This window comes from Lipophrys pholis, assembly GCF_963383615.2.
Source record: "Lipophrys pholis genome assembly, chromosome: 13".
Lineage (NCBI taxonomy): Eukaryota > Metazoa > Chordata > Actinopteri > Blenniiformes > Blenniidae > Lipophrys > Lipophrys pholis.
The window spans coordinates 21,005,980-21,025,202 of NC_137632.1; the positions used below are offsets into that span (position 1 = coordinate 21,005,980).

Genomic DNA, 19,223 nt, shown 5'->3' on the forward strand with positions numbered 1-19,223 from the left:
CCTATTTTTCCAGTGTATATATTGTAAACCTGCTACCTTCATTCTGATATACTCTGCTATATATATAAAATATTCTATACTTGGTTGCCTAGCTTTATACTAAAATAGACAACATAACAACAATTATTGGATATGTATGGCCTCATCTCTATGAATGAATAGACACCTTATAGCTTGATCCCAAACCTGCAGTACTTTACAGATATGATATATTTTATTCACCTTTTGTCCGTAGCGGTCATGAAGTAGCATTAATCACTGTGATCATGGATGGATTATGTCAGAGGTGGCAAACCTGCAGCTCTTTGATCCATTATCTGAAATTATTGGAGTGCAGCTCTCCCAAGTACAAATAGTTCTTGCGTGAAACTCAGAGCTCGGACTTTCTTAAGTTGTACTTGAATGCATCACTCGGCACACAGCAACATGACGGCTACTTCCTCCCCAACAGCGTCAATGACACTCCACTACAATATATTTGGCAGGTCGGGCTAGTTAGAGCACACAATCGTAAGTAAACAAAGGCTCGCTTACAAAGACACTTCAGATATGCCGCACGAAGCAGGTATGTGAAGAAGTTGGAGTTAATTAGTGGATTACACTCAGACACACCTGCTGAGCGCAGCTCGATGAAGTTCCAGCGTCAACAACTCTAACAAAACGTCATCAACACACGAATGACGCCTCTTTCCCATCAGTGTGAGGTAGACAATATGCTACAAGCTCATTTTTCTTTCAAAAGTATTTGTCTTTAGAGCATCGAAAACAATATTGTTCTCTATGAACAGCCTGTTGCGTGACCAGAGTGCAGGGACCGTCTGCAAATAGCAAACCGCTGCAAAGACAAAGACAGATACCACAACATTACCTAATAACATAACTGGTATTCGCAGCAATGCCACCAAAGTCACTGCATCCTTCACTTGATCATACCACAGTACTTGATTTGACAGTGATGTATGGTTTATAGTATCTGTCTTCGCTCTTGTAGCGGTTTTGCAATTTGCAGACGGTCCCTGCACATTTATGTGGGCTGGGGGGGTGAAATTATTTCTGTTAATGCTGTAAATGCATGCCTTGCCGACTGTTGTCTAATTTTTGTAATTCCATATGGAAATGTATCATATATTATGTTTGTATTTTCACTTTATGTCACATCGTGTCTATGTGAGAGATTTTTTTATTTTTTTTTGGGCAGCCCAATTTGTATGATATGGCTCTTTGTAGTTCACCGTCATTTTTGTGGCTCTTGGTCTCTGCCTGGTTGGCCACCCCCTAGATTATGTCCTTTCAGGACTTTAAATATAACGAACAACAGTTGTTTCAGCAACGCTTAATTGTATATGGTGTGTTGAGATAACACACACAATTGTTCTGCCATAACAAAATCTGTACACTTCCACCGACATACAAAAACCATAATCGGCTGAAGTTTGCTTGAGACTTTCGATCTGATCTGGTTCTACTAATGCACACAAAAATCTAATTCTGACAGCTCCAAAGAAGACTTTGTAAAAGCCAGACGAAGCATAAAAAGAGCCGATTTTAGCTTCTGGCTGCTGTGGGGAGCTGCCGTTCATTCATATTTTACGCCTTTCCCTTCCATCTCAATGGTAATGCCTTCCCCGTCTGCACCGAGCTCACAGCAGACAGAGAACCATTAGCTGTCAGCGATGCTAAACTGAACTTATGAAAGATGTCAGCTCACCGCACAGCTCCTCGCATTCTTAAAAATCACATGGGTCACGGGACTGCCCCTCTGCACAATAGCGCAACACTCAGATTTTTTTCATGGATCGAGTACAGATAAAAGCAACAAGCTTGTCAATATCGAGTGGAGGCAGTAAAATGGCAATGGGAATGGAGAGCAACAATAAAAAATAAAAAAAAGCTTAAAGAATGGATGATTAAATGTTGGGAAGGTATTCAACTGTGTAAATTAATAAGTGTTGAGTGTGGAATTAAGATTCTCGAATGAAACTTTTTTGTCACAATTCTGCAAATGCCCAAAGCATTTCCAACTTCACAACTAATAACAGGTCCACTCCCTTTAGAAATAAAAGCTACTTACAATCGCTGATGGAGAACCGTGGCCTGTTTCTTCTCTAAAATGAGTCTGTGGTAAAACGGTCTTTCTCTGATAGTCTGGTTGTAGCCATTAGGCTGCGGGCTCGTCTATAATGAACTCCCTCTTCCCGGACCGAGGAGGGCCAGCCCGTGGTGGTGATGGTGTTCTGACCAGATGCTAGCAAACCCATGCAAGCAAAAAACAAAGGTCTGAACCTTGAAGTGGTCATTCATAATAGATGGCTTCAAGAGGACTCTCCTCGAGCCCATATGGTCCTTGTAGGACTTTTAAAAGCCTTTACAAAACACACCTCTGCATTAACAAGTGAGGTTAACAGGAAATGAAGTGGCAAAGAATAGCGAGAGCCGAATGTATAGAATATATATTAGTTTTACATTGACACACAAGCTGACACAGAACACATTAAGGCACATACGAGTATGAATATCTGTCAGTGTAACGTTCAGTCTTTCAAGGTTAAATGTTTTAATTATTTTTGCAGTCAGAAACTTTTGAGAAATAACCAAAACTGTCATCTTCACCCAAACCCCCTGATTTCTCCATTTCCTCATACCGCAAAGCTTCTAGTCGACTTTTGTAGACAGACAGCGGAATGTCTTCTTCTGGTATATTTATTATTGCGGAGGCATTAGAATGCATAACCGAACACCATGCCATCTGTATGTTTTTAATCGTTTTGTATGTATCTTTGTTTTGACTGTGGTCAATACTAATAAGTTAAAAGAAAATCTTATTTAAGTGCTTGATTTTGTATCTGATGACTGGGAACAAGTGAATACTTGGTGTCAAGAACATTGCTTGTCTTGTCTCAAGAACCCTTTGTCTCGGTAAAAACACTCATTGTGAATATTTGAACTTCCCTTGAACTCACACACCTCTTATCCTACCTTTATCCCACCTTTCTGCTTGTTTGACATCTCAAGTTATAAAAAAAATAAAAATAAAACAAGCATTTGTGCGCATATGCTACTTCAGTATCCAGACGTCTGGTACCTCCTGGAAAGCTGAGCCACACAGCCAGACAGCTCGGCAAACTACACCAGGCCATATGCAATATTTATAACATGCTAACACAGTAGAAATCTTCGCCCATCCATGACATCCACGCAAAGTTGCTTTCACAACCTGCTGTGGCTGTCAGGATAATGGCACCGATGCAGGCAAAGTAGGTTAAGGCATTGCCTGTTCTGCCGGAAGACAAAAACAAGTCTGGCTCGCAGCACTCCGCCGTACTTGAGACCTAACTGGGGAAAGTGTGAGTATGTCTCTCTTTAACTGGGTTGACATCAAGGCTTCAACCTCAGGCTATGTCTATATATACAATTAGCCACTGGTACATTGTCTTGAACTGTCTCTAAACTCTAACGTTTCACTCAGGATCAAATTCGATTTCATCTTGGAGTGACAGACACCTTTCAATTTCTGGTAGCGTGATGGCTTAAAACAACTGCTTGCAGACTTCAAGGCCTCATTTATATATTCTAATAATACTGAACCTGTGATATTGTGCAACAGAAGCGAAGACAGACTTCACAAGAAGCAAAGTACAGAAGATTAAATTTCCTAAATTTCAGTTCATCACAAGTTCAAAAGAATGATCTGGAAACTTCCCTTGGGCGGTGACTTTGACGTGCGGGTGCGTGTGCGTGTGCGTGTGTGATGGCTTCGTAGGAAAGTAGCAGCTGCCAACCAACTCCTTCCTACACCAAACTGGCACTAGGCAGGAGAATCCCTGCCAGGTCAGAGAGTGAGGGTGGGTGCAGGGGGAAGTTGGTAGGTGGCTCCAGGGACCCATCTGGGGGGTTTGGGATTTGGGCCTGACAACCATGTGGTCTCCTTTGTGGGCATATGCATGGTGAAACAAGTGGTCCTCCATTTGGACAAGTGTGAATTCGGCAGGTGCAGATGAATCAATCGGTGCAAGGTTGAGGATTATAGTTCAAAAGAATGTGATCGATATGTAATCTTGTTAGAAATGTACACATCATTGGAGGTTGGTTTTTTTTATATATATACACTCTATATATATATTTTTTTTCTACAGTTTTCATCAGGCTGTAGAAACTGGAAAATGAGAAATAAACTATCGTGAGTCTCTCAAATGGAGAACAGCAGCCAAAGAAATATGAACTATTGCTGCGTGCCCAGGTAGCTTGTGTTCTTTGGTTGAAGAGGCTGGCTTGATTTTATCTTTGGAGGCAATAGACGTTACCTTATGACAGCAACAATTGAATACAATATTTGAGCCCTTATTGCAAATTAAAGAATTGCAGAGACAATGAGAGCCAGATTGGGTACACTGCTACATGAAGTACAACAACAAAACGGGGGGAGGAAGGCAAGACACATTCTTATTTAGGAGGGTGGGGATGCCATTAAGTTTCTCTATCTCTGTCTAAAGAGGCCTGTTAGGGAACAAGTAAGACATAACTCTTGTGCAATTTTAATATGAAATAGTACAAACAATACTCTTTTTTTGTATACCAAATACTTTTGATATAAATCCCAACGTTACACCCATACAGTTCATCTCAGGACTGTAGCCAAGCTTCCTCGTCCTGACATGTATCCTTCTGACGTCAGCGCTCATTCAAATGTCTTTCAGAGCTCGAGAGAACGCTGTTCAGACGGTTTACAGCGAGCAAAGACCTGCCAAAACCATTTCATTGTGGTCACACGTGTATATAAATAAAAGAGGTTTACTAATGATTGACTGAAATAAGGCTCCAATGCGTGTGTCTAGCAAATATATTGGAAATCGGTGGTTGCTACGATGACAGAAAACTGTAGGATTGTGAGGTAAGGAGAGGAGTCCTCCTAATTTAAGATATGGGGTTGCACTGCATACCCCAAATATACTGGCATCGTAGCACATTTTACATATTGTGCACTGTGCATTCATTCTCTGCATGTCAACATATTTGGCCAATCAGATGGAGCCCTACTGCCCCAGATTGTGTTGACAACAGATCATATTTCACATCATTTATGCAACATCACATCCTACCTGGTGACAACAGGACAGACAGAAGTTGTTGACAGAAAAAAGAAAAAATAAATCCAAGCATTTCGTCCAAAATTACCAAAAAAAAAAAAAAAAAAAAGGAGAGTTATACATTAAAACCTTCCGTGATCTCAGCTACCACTGATTGCCAAAAGATTTGGTGAGAAAGACAAGTATAACTAAAAATAGTGGAAATAACAATTTGTAAGAGAAATCTATCATTCTCATACGCTTTGGTGAATCATCGATAAATGAAGGTCTGGGCAAACCACAACATTCACTCTAATAAAACGAGAGAGATGATGTGAAGCCAGAGTAGCATGTAGGATTGTTCATTAAAAAAAACAACAACAATGTGCTTCCCCAAAAATGATGGGTGTCGTGTTTCTTTGCATTAATAGAGCAAACACACATATCAACAATGCGAGGATTAAGGTCAAGCATTCAGTCATGCACATGAACACTAAACTCCATGTTGCAGGGAGAGGAGGGGAGGGAGGCGGTGGCGGCGGCGGGGGGGGGGGGGGGGGTCTGGCTGGCAGACAAGTGTCTGGTCATGGTGACCTACAGATGGGTTGTCCTTTGGAACACACCTCGCCCTCCAATCTCGAGCTTTTCAACAGGAAGACTGTCAGCTTTCATCCTGCACTCCTCTCTATTTCTGATTGAGTGTTACATCTGCTTAGTTTTTCTTTTTTTTTTTTTTTTTTTTGTAAATGCGTTTAACATGTGGGCAAGTTTTGACTCAACGGCAGTTCAGTGAGGTTGTGCGAAGGTTTGAGGGTCGTAGCAAAGATTACGCCAGAGATATAAAGATGCACAAGTGTGTGATTTGTGTATATAAATGGGAGATGCAGAGTGAGAAGGAATTTGGCACAGTCCAAAAAAATTTTTTTGAAAATCTCTCTCCACTTTTTGTAATTTCCTTCCCAGAGTTTTGAAATGGTAATGAGGCTGCTGGTATTTGCATAATGTGCCTTTCCTCATCCCTCTTTTTCTATTTATTCATGCCCTCTTCTCCTCAAATTGCCGTTCCCCTCCCGTTTCTCTCTCTCATTCCTTCACCATGTCCCTCCACCCACCTCCATTCATCGCATTTATTTTACCTTCTCCTGCCTCTCCCTCTAACCTGCTCTCACATTCTTAAGTGCTCATAGATTATTGACAAGTCTAAATAAGGATAAGATGGGCCGGAGGACAGAGGGCTGACCAACAGGTCATCCCATTCTGTCGGCTCGCTGGCTCACCATTACTTGTACGTCCGTGTCTTAATATCGGGGCTGAGCAGACAGAAAATGGACATGTGCACAAAAGCAATGAGACATGAAAAAAAAAAAAAAAACTAAAAAAAGACAACTGTCATGTTTCTTGCAGATTACAGCAGTGCGCGCCAGGCAGGCACTGATGAAAGGAGCCATAACGAAGCCCTTCTGCGAGCTACAAAACCACTTCTGGTCTACATTATCTGTCACTTCTGCTCCTTCTCCCACTCCGCTCCTCCAATTTTTTTCCCCCAATGCTCTCAATTTGTCTTCGTCCTCCTCCACCTCCTCCTCCTCCTCCTCCATCACTTCTCTCACCTTCCCCTCCCTCCTCCTCACTCCCTGCAGCGTCTGTGCTCTGACAGTTATGTGTGAGTGGAGCGTGGGCTGCTGCTAATTTGTGCAGAGTGGGAGAAAGCTGTTTTGGCTTGCAGAGGAGAAAAAAAAAGAAGAAAAAAAAAGCCCAGTTTAGCTTATACGGTGGGATGGATGGACAGACATGCAAACACACACACACTCTCTCGCTCACTTATACAGGTTTGTTTAGTCTGTAATTGTCAGTCCCTCTTCTGTGCTTTCAGAGATACAAACAGATGCTCCGACCTCCATTGACATCCAAGTGTGGAAGTGACTTTGAAAGGTGCCGACTTCTGCTCCTCGTACAGTACCTCCTCCTGTGTGCAGTTTAGTCATACTGATTAATATGCACCCAAATCTGTTTCCATCACAGTCTTCTTCATCCTCCTCCTCCTCACTGCCTCTCTCCTTCATTCTTCTTTTTTTTTTTAAGTTTCTTTCATATTAATCATTCCCTCCGACTGACACCCATTCTCCTTATGATCCCTCTTCTGATCCACACACACACACGACGTGACTGGTGCCAACTGCTGCTGCCATCGCATTAAGGCCTATTTTATAGGACGTTACAGGACAGAAAACACACACACACACACACACACACACACACACACACACACACACACACACACACACACACACACACACACACACACACACACACACACACACACACACACACACACACACACACACACACACACACACACACACACACACACACACACACACACACACACACACACACACACACACACACACACACACACACACACACACACACACACACACACACACACACACACACACACACACACACACACACACACACACACACACACACACACACACACACACACACACACACAGAGAGAGAGAGAGGAAGTGTCACTGTTGCTCTTGGCATCCAGTTAATTAATTCTAACACATCCTCTGAATGTGTTAATAGAGCATTGTACTGTACTTATTCCAATAAAATGCTGTTGTCCTTTTTTTTGGCAGGCGCTTAAATGTTTAGTTATTCTTAGAGCTGGAACAAACTTGGCATTTTTCTACTGAATATATTCAGCTAGTTGATCCAGTGATCGTCAACACGGAGCATAGAAGCAAAGTGTCTTAAATTCACTAGTCAGTCCCAGGACTAGATGGAGAGCGGGTTTTTTGTTGTTGTTTTGTTTCGTTTTCCCAGTAAAATGTCGAGAAAAAAAGTGTTTTTACATTCAGGTCATGGATGCTACCAAGTACTGATATACTAAATATTAATTCATTTACATGCTGTTCACTTATTGGCTGTTACAACTCTTAACCTTAGAGATACACTGGGTTTAAAATATAACCACATTTTGAATTTGTACTGTTGTGCCTCTCACTTTTGATGTGATGAAGACTTTAATAAATGACGTGAAATGGGGCTTAACTGTCTATTTGTATACTTATCGTGAACTTCACTTAACATTCTGAAATCTGTAAGCACAAGCCCAGGGCTCCACTTACCCCACAACGTTTTCAAGTGGAAACGGGCAATTTTTGTTGGATATCATTTCGGGTGTCTGCTTACACGACAACAGTGCCCGGGGCAACTGAAAACTTTTTAAATCAAAACGAAGGTGGAACTTTTTGAAAACACTTCAACTTTGTCTCTGTGTAAAATGGCGGAAAACAACTTTTCTGAAACGCTACAACTGCACATGTGCCCCACAGCTGCAGTAAATGGCTCTTCTGCACATGCACGCGTAGATGGACAACAACAACAATGTTTGTTTGCCCACCTGAGTGTCATGACTTCCAGTCCATAACCTCTTGGGACTTGGTAGTTTTGTAGTTGAGCGTCACCTGTAATACAATCCTGTAATACATCCCCATGAAGGCATCACTCTGTGCTCCCAGTTAAAGAGCCATAGCACTACAATGCGCAGTATGCTTAAACTCCAACGCAGACGATTTGCGACACTTTATCTCATCACGTAGGAGCATGAGCGACATCTGAAGCAACGACACTGGCTCTCAGGTTAGGAAACATCAGAAGAAAAGTTATCTTTCTGACATCAATATGTGACATTTCAAGTCATTTCAAGTGGGAAGTGATTGAAGGCTGGAAATTAATTCAAAACTGTGACACTCATCCGGTACTTGAGTTATTTGCTCAAGTAAAGAAACCACTCTAAACACCCACGGCTTCTCCAGAGTCTCTGTATGTCAGCGTCCTAACACCCATTTATAAGCCTCGGTTACACAACAGCCAAAAAAGGTCACTGAATGCACTTATCCTGCTTATCATAGCATTATTCATTACCAGTTTGCACCCCTTGTCAATGCTACATGCTCTCGCCACCATTATTTTTATTTCGAACTAGGTGTTCTTTCCATCCACATGAACAGAATAAATTGCAGAAGGTAGATTTGACGTCAGTCTAAATGACAGACAACTGAAGAGTCTATTGTAGGCTCCGGCTTAAACGTGCGAGCAGCACTGAAGTGAAAGACGCGTAAGTACGACGGAGGTTGGTCTGAACGTGTGTTTGACCCACTCACACGAGACAGCCGTCGGAGGTTAATCTCTGCTTGTCACTAATTGCAGAGAACGCAAGTTACAGCTTCTCACAGACCACAGAATTATAGTACATCATTACCAAATACAGAGAAGTTTCACAGCCACTTCTTCCTCTCGCTGTACGCTCACTCGCCCACACGTTTATCGTCTTTCTGTTTCGCTCTCTCATTCGGGAGCGGGTTAAATAACCTGTGAATGGTAATATCATCAAATTAATTCAAATTCTTATTAAAGATGCCAGCTCACTAAAGGCAGGTATCGAACCCACACTCGAAGGATTAAATCAATGTGGTAAAGCAGCGCGAGATAACATATGTTGGCCTGTTCAGGGACTGTCTTTATCCAGCTGTATATTTTATTATAATCACACCTCCAGTATATCAAGTCATACAGCAATGATTAATTGTATATTAATAATTGATCCACTGAGAAAACATTAACTAAGTAATGCTTGGGGGGGGGTTCTTTACATGTGTAAAGTTGAACCTTTCTTTGGTTGAATCCTCATCAGCATTCACGGTAAACATATTGCAATAAATAATGTGTCTATACACCATGCATGCAAACATATTCATTCTTTTCAAAATGACAGAATCTTATATCAACTACAATATCAAATATAATTATTCATGATTTCCCAAAAATTGTGCAATTAACTAGTTTAAATAAAATGTATTTAATTTTGTAATATTCCATACCTGGAGAAAAACGGAATGTGATGGAGAAATGTAAAAAGAAACAAGGCCAAATTGAAGGGGGCAAGAGAAAAGAGGACTGTTACTAAAAACAAATCCCAAGCACATAGATTAACGTTTGTATTTTCCTAGACTCTTAAGAAATGTAAAAAAGTGCAGTGACCTGAAAAAATCTAAATGCGACCAGTGAAGTAACGTATTTTCTTTTAGATTAACTCATGCAGACACAATTTGAGATTTTTGTCATGTAGGTTGTTGAAAACATCTTGAGAAGCCACTTTTCTTCTGTGGTTGTGGGATGTGCCGTCTGTCTCTGCATTGCACTCCCAGATTGACTCCATGATGTTGAGATCAGGCCTCTGTGGGGGCCACACCATCTGTTCCATGACTCCGGGTCCCTCCAGACATCGAAGACACTTCTTTTTGTCTGATTGTACGCCGGGGTCCACTGTCATGCTTGGGCCCGAACCTCTAACACTGAATGAGCGCACATCTGTCTCTTTGTTTATGCCATCAGCGTACGTGTGTCACATCTCCGGGCCACGAAACATGCCATTAACAGACTCCGGCTTCAGGTCCTGGCACCCATGTCAGTGACATCAGCGCCGCGTCAGCGTTTCCTCCCGCCACATGGGACAAACATACCGCTTGTGGGCTGATGACATGCTGATGTGGTGCGACCGTCCTACGCGAAAGTCAACAGGAACATTAAGGCCCTGACAAAATTCGCCTGGATTCACGTGCGCTCTCACGTAAACGCACACGGGCACCGACACACGGAGCGCCAATTCTAAATGGAGTCGGTCACTGAATAATACATCGTCGTGTACTAAAAACGACGTGCGACGTCAGCTGGCGGAAAATGATTACATGCTTGGGACTAAATGATAAGTTTCCTCATAAACAGGCACTGACAGAGTGAGTTCCTAAGCTGCGCATTAGCAGGCAAAGGCAGCAACGGTACTGCTAAAGCCCCCATTGAGCGCCAACGTTCTGTAATCACCTGTGGTGCGTTAAAAGAGGAAAAAAAAAAAAAACAAGCGCATGACAGGATCAATCACTCAGCTGCAAAGTATTTCTGTTGGCTATGGGTGCTACAGGAAAGCACCAGAGTCCATTCAGATACTAATAATCCCACAGGAGGGAAGAAGAATCTGTTTTCAGGAGATGTCAAAGGACAGTTTATATGCTTCACAATAATGTCCAATATATGAACAGAAATCATGCATCGATAACCTCCCTGTGCATCAATAAATGGAGTGCCAGTTGTCCATACTACATATTTTATTTTTATTTATTTTATTTTATTTTTTATTTTTTTTTTTAAATGGAAAATGAATCATTCTGTTACGTTATCATCAACAAGATAAAACGGGATTCTTTGACAACACATTCCTGTCCTCTCATTTCAGCCATCGCATCAAAACCCTTTGGAGAGTTTATCTTAACAGTCGTGGCGAGACTGAAAACAAAAACACAGACACACAAATGCACAAGACTTACCGAAGTGGTTGTGTGCAGCTGGTTTGAGAAGCTCCAGTGGCTGCTCCTTACTGGTCAGGCCGCCTGTAAAAGAAGGGAAGTCACGTTAATATGATCAGTCCTGCTACAGTTATGATTGGATCACAAAGTTTTAGATCATGTTAAATACAAATAATTTCATCCACTGTTGCTGAGTGAGAGTTTTCACACTTTGATATATTTTAGAGGCAGGGAAAAAAAAAAAAAAAACTGAAGACTTGAGACTTCATCTCAAGACTGTTTGCTAAACTGCCTTCACCACCAAAAGGACGTGCATAAAATTGATGTCTGTTATATTTGTCCATGAGTGCGTATTTATTCTTCTGACAAGAGAATGACCCAGACGATATGAACAATGTTTTTGGTTGACGCCTCTGGAATGTAAAATGATAAATCCAGTTTGAGGAGTTTGCTCGTCCAGCCAGAACTACACTCAAGGCTTGTCCAGAAGCCAGGTCTCTAATGCGTGACACTAAAACATGCACTCGTCTGTGATGTCTGATGATGTGGTTTCTACTAAAACTAATAAGATCAGTGAGTATACGGCTGCAGAACCATTTCCTGCACACTTACTTCTTTTCAGTCCTCTGTTTTCTAATCATTTTCTGCGACAGTTGTTGTAGTGAACAACCATTAGGAAGACAGATCTGCACAATTCTCGCAATAACGCCTCATAAACTGAAGAAATATGTTTTGATCTGCTTTCTGCCCAACATCATATAAATGGGTGAAGGTGGGTTGTTTTTTTTCGTGAACGGCTAAAAGGTACATTGGGCATAGTTGCAGATGTATCTTTTTAAAAATTGTTGCTCTTAACTATTATCAGGTTAGTTACTGAGAAGAAAAAGTTACAATGATGAAAAACTATTGACGATTGGGAGAGCTCTGGGTTTGTCCAACAATACACACGTTATAACGGAACAGTGTTTATCCCGTTTTTGGGGAGTTCAGGCCTGTTCAAAGTAAAATTTTCATGCCATTTGTTGGCAACTTTTTCAAGTGAAAAATTTCATTTTGGCGTTTATTTACACAAGAACACAACTTTGTGTATTCCCAAAGGTGGACCTGTTGCTGCACATGCACAATAAATGGACAATAACAACAATGTCTGCCTCCAGAGGGTCATAACTCCCAGTCCATATTCTCCTGGGACTTGCTAGTTTTATAGTTGATAGTAATAACAATCCAATGTCAGTCTCTGTCCTCCCATTGTTAATATCTATATTATATTTTCTTAAAGGAACATTTAAAGAGAAATGAACTACGAGGTTCTTCTACTTGGGTTTCAGGAACATTCTTGAGTCACAAACCAGAATAAATACTTCTGACTTCCTTGTGTTCTGAAGGGATGTAAACAGCAATTGTAGTTTTTTCAGTAGGATTTAGGGACTTGATTATAGTTCAAATGGCAAATACGGAGAAAAACTAATCCAAAGGATGGGGGGAAAAACACTCCATCAGCTTTCGGAGTTTAATTCAGAAAACCTTCATTTAAAATGCAGAAGATTGACGGAACATCGCCGTAAGCGTGGCCTTAGTCTGGATGAAGCAGGAATGGAGGAAGCAAGTATAAAATGAAAGACAAAACGACATACTTGACCATATTAAATATCCTTATTGGTGACCACATCAATATTTCTCAATTATTACCCAATTTTCTTTTTTGCATTATAAAGCCATATTCTCTTAATATTTGGCAAAGAAATCAAAAGAACAGACATCATGTGATAATCCTCCGTTTATGCAATAACGAAGTTAGATGACTTATCCCTGTAAGTCTTTCAGTCTGAAGGCCAGCACCTAATAATCACTTATGAAAAATATATTCCAGTGAAACAGAAACCCATAGACCACAGTCCTAATGCTTTCCGATTGTACTATAAATACCCTTGTGTGCTGAACTATCAGAAGGCCAGTCAATTTACATTTTATAGTGGCTCAAACTTTACCTACTTGATACATTTTTTTTTTGGTTTTTACTTTTCATGTAGATCAAATTCAAGCATCTGTGAAAGTCTCTGCTCTCACTCTATATATTTGTTTTTTGCCGTACTTCTGCTCCAAGCTGTGCGCTGCCAGGCTTGCTGACATTATGCAATCATTCAGCCTACATTAGTTTATCTTTAAGATTGGCAGCAGCTGCGGATGGCGGGGTCAGTAATCCTGCAATTATTGCAGCTTTCAGGAAGCAAACGCTTTTAAAGCTGCATTTTTCTAACTTTGTGTATGCTCAGTGGGTGTCAGCACAGACAGCAGGCTGTCGGGGTTTACTTTGAAACTGATGAAATACCTTCCAAAAGCGATGAAAAGATTTTTAAAGATGTCAGGGGTTTTTTTCTCTTTTTTTGCAAAATGCACGTGGAAAGATCACAAATCCCCACCGATGTTTGTCCTAAATTAGAAGGCACCGGCATGAGAGAGGGGGACCCACGCAGAAGGAAAATGTGAACAGAGACCATGTGCTGTGTCACACATGAGAAAGCAGCGGCGCATGACATACCCACCACTACTATGGACTTTGTTTTTCTGGGTTGCTAGGTGCTATTTTCAGCCCGAGCAGACTGCTCCATGATTTATACATGACAGGAGGAGGAGCCCAATTAAATATTCATGCCGTACACACATACACACACCAAATGCATTTCTTGAATTTCATATTCTGGGAAAAGCCTGCTCCCTTTGTTTTCCCGACAGAAACAAAGCAGATGAAAACAGAAAGCAATACAAGCGGAAGAGAATTGCTTTTCAAAGTCCCTTCATTGAATAATTGTGTTTTAAATGAAAAGTAAACATAAAAAAAAAAGAAAATAATTTGAACCAAATTAATGTTTTTTTGTTTTTGTTTATTAAATCAGGAATAGAACAACACACACCATCCCACCCCAGAAGACATCCTGAATCAACCAATTATGTCTGAATCCATGCAAATCTTCCAACAATAAACGACAGGAATGCTCAAATCTCAGCTGAGCCTTCAACAGTCCCTTCAGAACCAGAACCAAATCAACGCTGCCAGCATCCTGAGCCTGGGCCTTCAGTGTCAGCCAGCTTACCAGATTGGTAAAGCCCAGCCCCCACACCCCATACACCCCCCAAAAAATTATTAAGTCTACAGACAGACTTCTTATTTGTGAAGAGCAAACAAAGCAAGAGAGAAGTCCTCTCCGAGATAAGAGAAGGTTTCAAATTGACGGACTATTATAAGAAATCTGAATAGAGTATGTGCGTGCGTGTCAGTAGGGTGGCAGTGGCAGATGGCAGAAAGACGACACCAGAGCTTGACGGGCAAGAGACAGGCCAAGCAATCACACACCCAAACACACGTACAAAGGAGGAGTTGAAACTGCAAGTGAGTGCTAGGAATCTTCCCTCTGTTACACTAACGGCCGTCACCTCATTTGTAACGTCCTCCTTCAGTCCCCTCAATATCTCTTTTGCTCGACTTGAACCACAGTAAATACAGACAGAGTGAGAAGGGAAATGTGGAGGTGCACATGAGTGGAGGAAGAGACGAGTGTGGGAATGAACACAAATGTTCATGATAATAACACTGAATTACTTTTTCTTCTGCTTGTGGATGGATGGATGGATGGATGGATGGATGGATGGATGGATGGATGGATGGATGGATGGATGGATGGATGGATGGATGGATGGAACAAATGTATGAATTGATGAGTCCACGGATGGGCGCATAGATGGAAGTACGGACAGATGGATGGAAGAATGGATGGACGGATCCGGAAATACCAGAGGGACATTCTTGTTTGTTGGTGTATCTTCATGAGTTGAAATATTAAATTTAGTTACAGTAATTGGCCCCATTCCTCGTTTGACCTGCTTCTTGCTTAATGAACTGTGACCCCAGTGTTGATAAAGTGAGCATGTCTGTATAAATTTAGGTAGATAGGTTGATACATAGTTATGTGTGAACTATATTAATTAAACAAAACCATTTTTGTCTGCAGTATTGCTTTTGTTTACTTTGTCTTAAGAAAGCAGTTCAGAAGAACAACCAGAGCACCACAAACCTGAAAACACGCCTGAAAAAATTGCTTTCTGGGATCCAGATTTGATGCCCGTGACTTAAACAGACATTAAACAATCTGCTGTTTTGCTGTGAAATAACCCGTTACTGTGCGGAAACACTAGAAAACCCATCAATGAACAGCTCAGCCTCAGTGGAAGAGGCGCCGGGATAGCTGATTGTGAAGAACGTACACAAGTGTGTGCATTTATCTGCGTGTGTGCAGGAAACTCGCGTCATGGTAACCGGGGGGGGCTTTATGGCTTGTCCACAGTGACCTGCAGCGCCTGAGCAGGAAGAGAGGTCAAGTGCTCTCTGCCTTGACACACTGTGATGGGAGGAAATCTCTATGGGAACCGGAGCAAACAAATATACAGAGAAACACAGAGATGGACTTGCAGCTCAAATAAAGACCGTCTTTTAAAAAGAAAAAGAAAAAAATCTAAACAGTTTGAATATTCTAGAGTCTCAGTAGACACATATAATGCAGAAAAGTCGAGCAGTCTCAGTGCCAGTTGCTGACTGTCAATGTATTTCACCGCACGGAAGCTGATGAATGCCAAACAGTCCCTGGACAACAAGCGGAGCAGCCGTGTGCACAACTTAATTAGTGTGCAATGTAAACATAACATGGTGACACTTTAGGAGGTTAGGATCATTAATAAGATCAGGGTTGAGAAAAAAAAAAAGGAAGCAGCAGCAACAAGTATTTTGCTATTGTTCTCTAGAGTCTGCTGTTCGTCTTACTTACAAGCAAAGAGAAAACTAAGCTGGATGAGGAGATATTGTTAAGCAAATTAGATCTTAGATCAGGGGTGTCAAACATAAAGGCCCATGGGTCAAAAAGTAGCCAGCAAGAGGCTCCAGTCTGGTCCGCCAGACCACTAAACAAATTGTAATATTAATTGTTTTAACAGGTTTTTATTGGTTGTTTTTTTTTTTTTTAGAGTAGCAGACAAAACACTGGGACCTGAGCTGAGATGTTAGTGATGCTGCCAAGAAAGACACTTACCTGCTCGCAAAGTAGCAATAAAATATAGACATTTTCTTCACTCTGCGTAAAAACAAAGAAAAACTTGACCCTGTCTTAGAGTCTTATGTCAGTCATGTCTCAAGAAAAGGTTCCACACAGGCAAGTCCAAGTTAAACCTCCACAGGGTGCCATTCTATGAGATAAACAAAGCATATATTTGGTTTTGCAAGCCACAAACTCTTTGCGATAAAAATAAATAAATAAATAGCAAAATCATGTCATTGCTTTGTATTGAACAAAGTCTATTTAGTTATTTGAACGTATTACAATAACTTGGATCAACTTGGCTTATTATCTATTCAAGGTTATAAAGTCCTAGACAGTGTGCTGTCAGAAAGGTGTGGAAGACATGCAAGAACGTTATTTTCATCAACTTCCCGCAATTACAAAGTAAAAAGGCCAGTGAGAAATCAGTATATGGAGTGATTACCATTGGTCTTCAAAGCAGCATCAATTCTTCTCAGCACACGGTTCTTAAGGGAGTGTGCAGGGAGGTTGTTTTAGGAGAACTAAGCACAGATCCTTTGTGGATGTAGCCTGGTTCAGATTATTTTGTCTCTTCAGGAAAACCCACACAGACTTTATTATGCCAAGATCAGGGCCCTATGTGGGCAACACCACCACTTCCAGGACCCCTTGTTCTTTACGCTGAAGGTACTTCTTGGTAAAAACATGCTGTATGCTTTGCATTCCTTTTCTCTGTTGCAGCATTAACGTGAAGCAAATCCGACTCATTTCTGTTGGTCTTACATGATGGATGTTAATTCTTATCCATCATGCAAGAATTAAACACTGGTCTAGTTTTCTGTGGCTTCAAATGTGCCACATTCCAATTGAAGACACAGAAAATAGAACGGTTGTGTTCAAAGCCCACTACAGAGGACACCAGGTGGAGAGCTGCGGGCTTGGAGCAGAATAGTCCACGCTCAACAAGGTGCTCAGCCACACAGGCCAAATCATGTCCCGGTTGTTTTCAGCATTGTTTTGAATGTTTGCACGTTCCACAGTATGACCAGTATCTGCGGTTATGGTGCTAAAGTGAGATAAAGTTCAAGAGAGATGAGACAGAGAGGATCCCAGCCACTTACAGAGGAACCTGTGGTCCAAGCTTTCACTCAGGAGTGTATAAAGATGGAGAGGAGGGCACTAAAGGGTGGCATGGAGGTCCATTGGGAAATCAAACCTTGCCAAGAGGTATCTTTACATGCTAATGTGTTATTATGAGTGTACTTAAGTATTGCAGGCTGTTACCACCATGTTGCCGTTCCAATGAAGAACGCCATGTGATGCCTGCTTTGATGTGCCGACCTATGCGACATCTGCCACATAGCTGCCTCTCAGCCAAACCTATTCCCTACTCATATAAACTATGATGCCGGTAAAAGTGAAGCTAGATGTTAAAAAGTATGACACAGGAAAGTGATTTTCTTTTCTTACTTTTTTTTTTTTCCTCAAAGTGTCACATCCCATTTTTAAAAGCGGGGATATGTCGACAGACTTCCTCGTGGACAGACATACGTGATCACCACATGGAAAAGGAAGAGGGGCAGTGCCAAGTTACCGATGCCTGGCAAGACGACAAGTTGGCTCCGAGGCAAGCAGGAAGCAGGAGTGCTGGTTCAGTGGATACACACCCGGGCGTACAATGCTAAGGAGAACCTTTCAACAATGCAATGACCAGATGCAAAGCCGGTAAAATAAGCGACACGAAAAGTATGACAAAAACACTGACGCACTTTCCCCTGTCAGATCGGAAGTTGTCTCGTTTGGTGCCACTTTCTTCTCCAACACCTGACAAGCAGTCGTCCCGACAGCGCGCCGGCCATTGCCAACCTGTCTAGTCCTCTACAACTCAGTCTGGTGTATTCCGAGCTCCCGATACCGGCGTCACAGCTCTGCCACCCTCCGCTCTGCCAACTATGCCATCCTGTCTGCTGAGGCTCCACCAAAATTGCCCTTCTGCTACAAGCAAACTCGGAGCCAGCCCGAAAGTGTGCCAGCAACGCCAACCTGTCACCACCACTCTAAACCACGAGATTATCTGCCGAGCGTCCAACATATGAAGAGACTCATTCCAAATTGAGATATCCATCATGTAACTGAGAAAAAAAATTACTTTTTCTCTAGATAAACTTGCAATTTGTGAATTTAGCAGAGACAATGGTCCTTTTCTTCATCTCAGTTTTCTCATGGAAAGTGAATATAACTGTAGGATATTGGCAGAAATGTCTTTTTCACATAACAAGCTTTAAAAAAAAAAAAGAAAGAAACAACTCGCTGTATTATGAGCACAGCAGTAACTACCACTGAACTGGTTGTAGTTAAAATGCTAATTCTGTGTTGCTTCAAGCCACTTAGGGACACAGGCAGTGGTCCCGAAAATGACAAACATAAATGACCGCAATTTCAACCTCTTCAAGAGATCAACAGTCGAAATTTGATATTACTTGAAATAAGAAGTTCCTTTAATCGATCTAGTCTGGAGAAGATTCTTTAGTCGGTTGTTTTTCACACACACAGTCACCAGTAAATATGAAGATTCTAGTTATATCAAGTTCACGTGGTCATATGGCAACTTTATATATACTGTCTTTTTGTTCCACTGAAACAGAAGGAGGATGGGAATTACTGCTTCGCAAATGTACGTGACTGCCAACAACTGAAGTTGCCGTTTGATATTGTCT

General features: G+C 41.5%; 1 protein-coding gene across 2 annotated transcripts in view; it reads right to left on the bottom strand.

The window, feature by feature from the left end:
* Positions 1–19,223, bottom strand: part of hdac4 (histone deacetylase 4) — a 145,783-nt gene that overhangs the window by 84,556 nt on the left and 42,004 nt on the right. For both annotated transcript variants that reach the window (XM_080478328.1, XM_080478330.1), the window contains one exon: positions 11,462–11,524. In XM_080478328.1, coding sequence (XP_080334454.1) covers positions 11,462–11,524 — 63 coding nt within the window. The remainder of the gene's footprint in view (positions 1–11,461; positions 11,525–19,223) is intronic.